The 8,236-nt window shown below is 41.8% G+C and overlaps 1 protein-coding gene and 1 long non-coding RNA gene across 2 annotated transcripts; one reads left to right on the top strand and one right to left on the bottom strand.

Annotated features, from left to right (window-relative positions):
• Window positions 1–134: 134 nt before the first annotated feature.
• Window positions 135–3,343, bottom strand: LOC133715064 (3-hydroxy-3-methylglutaryl-coenzyme A reductase 1-like). Its single transcript, XM_062141380.1, has 4 exons — window positions 2,253–3,343; window positions 1,966–2,147; window positions 1,100–1,446; window positions 135–843 (listed from the first exon to the last, which is right to left on the bottom strand). The coding sequence occupies exons 1-4, from the start codon at window positions 3,212–3,214 to the stop codon at window positions 601–603; spliced, it is 1,734 nt and encodes a 577-aa protein (XP_061997364.1). The 5' UTR covers window positions 3,215–3,343; the 3' UTR covers window positions 135–600.
• A 2,785-nt stretch (window positions 3,344–6,128) lies between these two features.
• LOC133715074 (uncharacterized) lies at window positions 6,129–7,613 on the top strand. Its single transcript, XR_009848936.1, has 3 exons — window positions 6,129–6,281; window positions 6,918–7,285; window positions 7,487–7,613. It is a non-coding gene; the product is annotated as an uncharacterized LOC133715074 (long non-coding RNA).
• The last annotated feature ends 623 nt before the right edge of the window (window positions 7,614–8,236 follow it).

Raw genomic sequence — 8,236 nt, forward strand, 5'->3', positions numbered from 1 at the left:
AACCCCAAATCATAGAGACTAGAGAGGTTGTTGTTCATAGGGGACCGGTACTCAAAATATCACAGATCAAAGAACAGTTTCCAGGTTGGGTTATAACAAAGGCAAGTAAGTAGTCCCACTTAAGCAGCAAGAAAAACAAGAATCCAACCTGATAGTGAGATAAAAATAAAAATAATGTACAACGCCGAAGGACAAAAACCCCTTTCTGATAAATGCTTTAATTTTAAATCCCTAAAATTACAAACTAGAAGACAACAAATTAACACCAGACAGATCAAAGATTAGATACTTGGGTAAAGCCCCTTGTTCCTCCACCTACTCCACTTCTCAATTTGCAATCTTTTCAATACATCTTGGCAAAAGACTACTGACACTATTCCATAGAGGCCCTCATTGCCCTTTCTAACGTACATCTTTCTTTCTTTTGACTTTCCTTCCCAGCCATGTGCACTCTCTGGTAAAGCTTCCTCCCCAACACATGTGACATACCCCATCACAGTGTCCGTTTGTGATGTTATTGAAGTCTTTCTACATCTCAATCTTTTATTATTTATTTTTTTCTTTCCTTTGGGGGTTTTTACTTTATTCTTCTTTCCATCTTTAGCAGGCAAGTTTTGACACATCCTTACTAGACCTGTTGTATTTCAAGTGACTGTTAACTAGCTGACCTGCTGCAAGGGCTGACATGAGAGAGAGCTCTCCTGCTAGAACAGAACCTGCAACAATGGTGGCTAGTTTCCTTGAGTTTGAACCAGGAGAGTCCTTGCTGGCACCCTTAACTCCCAGTAAGTTCAGGCAGGCTGACTGTGATGCTAGTTGTGTTCCACCTCCAACCGTTCCCACCTGAAAGTTTTTAAAAGCATATATTTGACTGAGTGAGGATCTCAAAGTGAAAAAATGGCACCAGTGTTTTCACAAAACAACAAAATCTGTGAAATGAGTCATGTTTATTGCATATGGTGACCAACCCTTTTTGTCCACATTCCAGCTACTACTATGAATCATTAGAGGGAGAAAATGACAAATTCACTGTGCAAATATATATACCCCCAAAAGAAAGCGGTAAGAATTAGCTTTAGTTAGTTGTTTTGTTTTGTACCTCAATGGAAGGCATGGTGACCGAGACATGTAGGTCCTTTCCATCGTTTATGGCCTCCATCATGGTAATGCAGTGAGAGCTCTCCACATTCTGAGCAGGGTCCTGGCCGGTAGCTATGTACACTGCGCTGACAATGTTGCTGGCGTGGGCATTGAACCCGCCAAGAGCACCGGCCATTGCAGACCCGGTAAGGTTTTTAAGCATGTTGAGCTCCACCAAGGCAGCTACATTGGTCTTCAGTACCTTCCTCACCACTTCTTCATTGATCACAGTCTCGCACACTACTGATTTGCCTCGCCCTTCTATCCAATTCACCGCTGCCGGTTTCTTGTCTGAGCAGAAATTCCCTGCAACACGGAGATAGTTTACTAAATCAACAAACCTATCGGCTGTACTAATTACTAAACCCGGCAAAATTGATAGTTGGTATATAAGTCGCACATCAGATCATCAAGCCAAAGCATATTGGGAAAATGATACTTACGACAGAAGTGGCATGTAACTTAAGAGAGAGTGATGTGAACCGGAAACAACTAAATACCATTGACTGTCGTATACGGAAATCCAAAGATTTCATTCTGTACAAGTAGCAGAATCTATTGTAAATTAGAATCTATATCCTAGTAGTTAAAAAGGGAACCCGTCAAATCCAACATAGAATTTTCCTACTAAATCATTCCTTGGAGTAGACTTTAGAGCAGGGAATGAAGTTGAATTCTTACTACTACTACTACTAGCTCCTACGTCATTAACAAGGTATTTCAATTCTTGTATGCCTTTTGTTCATATATATAACTCATGGCGGAACAGCGAAAGCCGTATACGATTAATTTCGGGTGATTAAAACAAAGAAATCTAACTCTTACCGGAGATGCCGATAACATCCATGTCGGGGAAGTCACTCTGGAGAAAATCCAACACATTTTGGACCCCTTTGGAGACCATGTTCATCCCCATCGCATCTCCAGTGCTGCATGTGAACCTCATGAACAGATTCTTGCCTGCAACCGCGCATTTGATCTCCTGAAGCTTTGCAAATCTACTAGATCTGTAAAAAAAATATTAACATTTCTACCGTCAAAAACCCATAATTCACATGGATTAATAGTAAAATATGGAAAGACACCGGTTGTGTTAGGAAAAAAAAAAAAACCTGTTGAAAACGATGGCAACAGAATCGAAGTTTTCCGGGTCCTCCAGGAAGAACTTGAGCTCGGCGGCTCTGAAGGCGGAGTTGAACCTCACGACCGGAGCTCTGGTCATGCCGTCCTTGAGAATGACGCTGTGGGCCCCACCGGAAGCGTAAATGGCCTTGCAGCCTCGGTTGGTGCTGGCGACGAGGCAGCCCTCGGTGGTCGCCATTGGGATAGTGAGCTCCTCGCCGTCGAGCAGCAGAGGTCCGGCGACTCCCACCGGAATCTGCACATACCCAATCGGCATCTCGCAGCACTGTCCGAGTATAGAGTCGTAATCGAAGCCTTCCAAGGGGAGTCCCTCCAGCGAACGACTCGTCCTTCGCTGCAGGGCCTCCCGCCGTATGGCGGCGGCTCTCCGGCAGTCCCCGAGATTCGACTCCAGAGTGTGCGACAGCGTCTCTCCGGACACTACGGAATTAATTATCTCCTCGTCCACCTGCTCGGGCCGTACCGAAAAAGAAGGAGGAGGAGAGTTAGTGTCGCAGCGCTGCGGCACTAACTGCGACCTCTTTACGACGTCGTTTCTGGGGCGTGGCCGCCTTACGACATCGTTTCGGGGGCGCCGCGCCTTGACGACGTCGTTCCAGGGGTCGTGGGGAGCGCGGGGGGCGACGAAGGACTGGACGAAGTCAATGCCGAAGAAGCCGAGGAGGTAGATGACGGAGGCGAAGAGGGAGAAGAGGGCGGCGATCTCGGAGAGCGTGACGACGTGGAGGGGAATGGAGGTGCGGATCTTCTCGCGCCAGCGGTGGAGGAGGAAGTAAGCGACGGTGAAGAAGAGCGTGAAGAACAAGCCGTTGGTCAAGTACAGCGGCAACGGTAGCGCGTCGGAGGCCTTGGGGTGATTTCTCTGGTGCTGCTTCATGGGTTCGCCGCCGAAGGCGCGGGGAGGTAGTGGGGGTCGCCGGCGAACGTCCATGAAGATAGAGAAATGGGATGAGAAAACAAAGGGAAAGGGTGAAGGGGTTAGGTTGAGAGTGAATATGTGTACATAATTCGGGGGGTTTGTTAAAGTGGCTTCGATGGAAAAGCGAGGGTTTTGGACGCGTTGTTTTATAGACGAGGAGGGAGCTGGGAGGAGGAGGAGAGTGAGGAGGGAGAAGAAAGGGGTTGGCGCGCTGGATCAGAGGGTCCACGTGCTACGCGTGTCGGGTTTGTCTGACCGGATCCGATCAGGTTTCTTTCCCTCCCATCTTGCCACGTGATAAACTAATGTCCGAAATATATTTACCGTGGAGGAAATTATGATTTCATAGTATATGAAACAAAACTAACATATAGATATAGTACGTTACAAAGACAAAATTGAAATTATTATCTAAGTGACAATAGAATAGTATATTTTACAGTTTTGTTGAGTTAACCGAAAATCGGCTCCATATAGTTTGAATTCATAATCGTTTTTTACAAATTTGATTTGTCTTCGAAAAAAAACAAGATAAGCTTGTACAGAAGCTTGAACTTGCTTCACAATTGAGCTGAGATTTTGCTTGGAAAAAAATGAATTAAGCTGAGCGGAGCTTGAGCTGAACTCTAGCTTGTTAATAAACACACTAAGCTGAGCTTGATCATATTGGCAGTCGTCCCAACTCAACTGATTTACATTCTTATTTGAGACTTTTGAGAGAGAATAATATGTTTTGTTTAACAGTGGACCAACTCGAAAAATAATAAATTAGCTCGGTAATAATATAAATTTGGTAGACTCTGAAAATATTGTATACACATGTCTTGTAATGATTAAAATATTTAACTACAAAATACCGTAAATTTGACGATCGAGGATTTAAAAAGGACCAGGTTGGTCTAGACTGTAGTGCAGTTTGGTGAGGACAGATAGTATTTAAATTTATAATCAGGGGATATAGGATGCGTGGTCTAAAAACACAGTTGTGACCACTTTGCACAATGAGATCATGTTTTGCCTCGACTTATTAATAACTATTACTCGTCCAAAAAAAAAATTAATAACTAAAATGATAGTTGGGACCATTTTGTGTTCAATCCTTTAATGTTTTATAATGTTAAGCCGTACAAATTAATGGGACCAGTTAGATACTTTGGCCACGCCGGCCAATTCATAAACTTGTGTTGTGTTTGTGTCGATCGGGCATGTTTTATGTTTTCTGATTTTATTTCTGTAGTTATATTTAAGCACCACATACAGTAGAATAAAAAGTTACAATCTCAAAAATTGTACGTAATTAAGAAATAAATAGTTTGAGTAAATTCAGTTCAACTTATCCTAAAAATTGATATTTACTACAAACTTCATAAACGAAACCTTAAGGCCGAATCTTTTCGTTTTCCGTGATATCTGACATGTTCGGCGGCGCCATGACATCTTGGCTGGTCTCTGGCCTCACTAATGTTTGCAGTCTGCTGCCGGATGGGTGACTGATACTATTGCTCGAGAGAGTTCATGGGAGACTATGTTTTGCTCGAGGTATTGGCAGGGTGGCTCGGCGGGATCTTGGCGACGTTTTTTTTAGATCACGGTGGTACGATTGGAGTAATGCTTGGATTGTGGGGAGGACCGTCGTGAGCTGCATCGGGGCAGCGCTGACTTCGCAACAGCGTGAGCCCGGTCTGCTTGGGTTGAGGCGAAGGGGGTTGTGGCAGTACGGGTCGCGGAGGTTGTGGCGGCGTGGTCGGCGGTACACCGAAGCTGTACAAGCGTCTGGTAGGTGCAAGAGATGGAGCCTGGGTTCGGGACATGCCAATCCTACTGGGCCTGGAGTTGGGCATTTTGTCTCTTTGGGGCTGGAAATTTGGGCTGGGAAGTTGTTTCCCTGGGCCTTTAGTATTTTAGTTTAGTCATTTTTATTACAATAATTCCCCACTTTGTTAGGGAGTTATGCTTCTAGGATTTAGTGAGCGTCATCGAGTCTAGTTTACTCTACCTATTTACTATGTGTTAGTTAATAGTCTATAGGCTCCCTTTATGAGCATGGAACCGTCAAATGATTGGACCTAATTTATGTATCACTGTGTATTAGTTCATTAATGAGATGAGTTGGTGTGTTGTTGTTGTTGTTTATTTATTTATTATTATTATTATTATTTTATTGTTTTGTGGAGGTTTTATCTTAGTTCCTATTCCTTGTAATTTTTCCTTTTTCTAATAAAATTTAGGATGTGAGGGAGGTCTTGATTCTTCCCTCACCTAGCTGCTTTAGCCAAAAAAAAAAAAAAAAGTAATTATAACTATACTAAAACGCAAAAGGCAAAACGACAAACAAAATGAATAGTGACGCGACCATTCTACCCCTCTCTTGCCTGGTAAACTGTCCCTCCAGCTGTTCAATTTTTGTGGCACCGATTATGTTCAACGAAATTACACAGTCCACCTGTTGATCTACGGAGCCACCACCAGTTTGCTTCTCCTGCCACCGATTACTGTTGGCGTGGCCTTGCTCTGCAGAAATATAGAGGTAGACATTATGGTGAGATACAGGGTCTACTTCTTTCCTCTGCACAAAGAGAGAGAGAGAGAGCGAAGGGACTAGAGGAAGAAGAAGTGACTTAGCAGTAAGTTCCTGCTCCCAGGTAATACTGGAGTTGAGTGGACTGAATCAGAAACTTCCTTTAACTCCTAGAAAACTTTACTTCTGTCCCAAATTTGTGTGCGATATTATTTGCTTTCTAGGACATATTCAGAAAACCCTAGAATTGGAATTTGAAGTTTTTTGATTGATTGTTTGAGTTCCCTTGGGGTTCAATTCTCCAGGTGTGGCACCTTGGGGTTCAATTCTCCAGGTGGTTTTGGATGCCACACCTAAATTGAAGAAATTTTTGCATTCATTTTCTTTATGGCATTGATATTCGAGTAATTGTTGATTTGCTTTTTGTGTTATTTCTGGGAATTCTGATTAGTGTGTTATTTTTTAGGGTTTGATCTTGGAATTTGAAGATGCTGGCCAATTTTGTTCATAGAATGAATGGACCAACACCTTTGTGAGTGTAGTACTCTTGCTGCCTGCCAGGTTTGTTTATATGAGTATGTTCTTTCTGATATAGAGTGGCATGTTGTTTATATTAGAATGAATGGACCAACACTTTGTGGGTGTAGTACTCTTCCTTTATACAAGCGGAAAGGATGAATTTGCTAAGTAGCGTTCTTCTTGCTCCTTGACTGCTTCTGCAGTTAAATTCTTTAGATTGGTTTTAACTATCTTAGTTTAGATCGTTTTGTTGGACATGGTAGCTACTGTGTTTGGAGTCCACTCCACATATATGGATTTAACTATCTTAGTTTGGTTTTAACTATCTTAGTTTAGATCGTTTTGTTGGACATGGTAGCTACTGTGTTTGGAGTCCCCCTCAAGCTTCTGCAGTTAAATTCTTTAGATTGGTTTTAACTATCTTAGTTTAGATCGTTTTGTTGGACATGGTAGCTACTGTGTTTGGAGTCCACTCCACATATATGGATTATTTCCTAGCTGATATGCCTAAGGGATATTAGAGGTCAATGTTATGGAAAGTTGTAGATAAAGTAGAATCCTGAAATCCTGTTGTAATTAGCAATTTTTAAGCTGACCATTTTCTCTTCTTCTCATTAATGTATTGACTTGATTGCGCCTGTAAAATTGATCCGTTTTAAATGTTCGCTGATTGTGTAGGACTCCACCATGCTTAAGCAAATTCTGAGCAAATTCACCTCGCAAGCCAAAATCTGTCACTAGATTCCACTGGAAGTGATTCTGGCAACAATAGTCCTAATTTGGGCAGTGGTTTCCAATGAACAATTGGTGGGAGTTCTCTTGCAAGCAAATTAAATGTTGTCAAACGGGTGTCTTCAGTTGTTTGCCCAGCAAGCATTTCAGCTGGAGCAGAGGTAGTGGAGCCTCATCTGTCTTTCAAAGAGGTTTCAAATCCACAGAAGCAGAATCTGTTTATCAGTAAGTTGAACGTTTGCTGCGAGATCATTGATTCTATCGATCCAGCTAAACGGCAAGATCTTAAGCGTGAAACATTGATTGAGCTGCAGGTATTCTTTTTTCTTTTTTTTCCTTTTTTTTTTTTCTCTTTCTTTTTGTAGTCTATTGAATGTGACTTTTTAATCGTGTTCATACCAAGAGTTGACGATTGAGAAGGCGGTGCAAAATTGACTTGCATAGACTCAGAAGCTAATTTACCCAATATCTCCTTTTGGTAGATTGAAATCTCAGATAACCTTTGATCTTTGTAGGTCGCACCATATAAGGGAAGGAAGGGTGAGTCAAATTGGGGTCTTAACACATCTAGAGAATTACAAGTACTCAATCGTATCTGGAATCTTGAAGAACAGCATGCATCTAATATATCATTGGTAAAAGCACTGAAACGGATCATTCTAAGGCTATAATTCAAGAGTTGGTGCATGAAAAGCAATGGGATAGGCAAGAAATGGACGACTTGACGAAGCAAGTTTGATGGTCAGTTGGTCAGGGTTCGTCAAGTCTTAGACCAAAGCCGACTCAAAACTGATGTTCAGTTGGTCAGGGGATGAGCTAGAAGGTGAAAGGAAATTGAGAAAGCATCCGGATTTTTGGGACAAGTAAAACAATGTATAATGAAGTTTTAATGTATAATTTCGAAATCTGGCTAAGTACAACATTGTATAATGTAGTTTTATTGTATGTAATATATCTATAACGTAGTTTCGATGTAAATTCACCAATATCAATAGTATACCCGCAGCATTGCGCGGGTTTTTTGCCTAGTATCTCGATGAAGACTTAAAACATGCACTAGAATTTCACTATAAGTTTGAAGATTTGTATGTTATATATATGGATGCATGAGATGGAACAAGTGCAATCACAACCCACACATGCAACAAGCAAATGAATCCATAAACTAAAAATATCAAATGAATTAGTACAAAGAAACAAGGAAAATTTGAGAAAAAGTCAAAACTTAGTACCCTAAAAACTTGCTGACCTGCTTGCTAATCATG

This window comes from Rosa rugosa, chromosome 1 (genome assembly GCF_958449725.1).
Source record: "Rosa rugosa chromosome 1, drRosRugo1.1, whole genome shotgun sequence".
Taxonomy (NCBI): Eukaryota; Viridiplantae; Streptophyta; class Magnoliopsida; order Rosales; family Rosaceae; genus Rosa; species Rosa rugosa.

Bases quoted from the DNA above. Each gene is read 5' to 3' on its own strand.
- LOC133715064 (XM_062141380.1), bottom strand. From the start codon at position 3,214: ATGGACGTTCGCCGGCGACCCCCACTACCTCCCCGCGCCTTCGGCGGC. The intron at 2,148-2,252 runs GTTTTTTTTTTT...TTTTTTTTACAG, and splicing joins GTTGCCATCGTTTTCAACAG to ATCTAGTAGATTTGCAAAGC. The intron at 844-1,099 runs GTACAAAACAAA...AAAAACTTTCAG, and splicing joins TCACCATGCCTTCCATTGAG to GTGGGAACGGTTGGAGGTGG.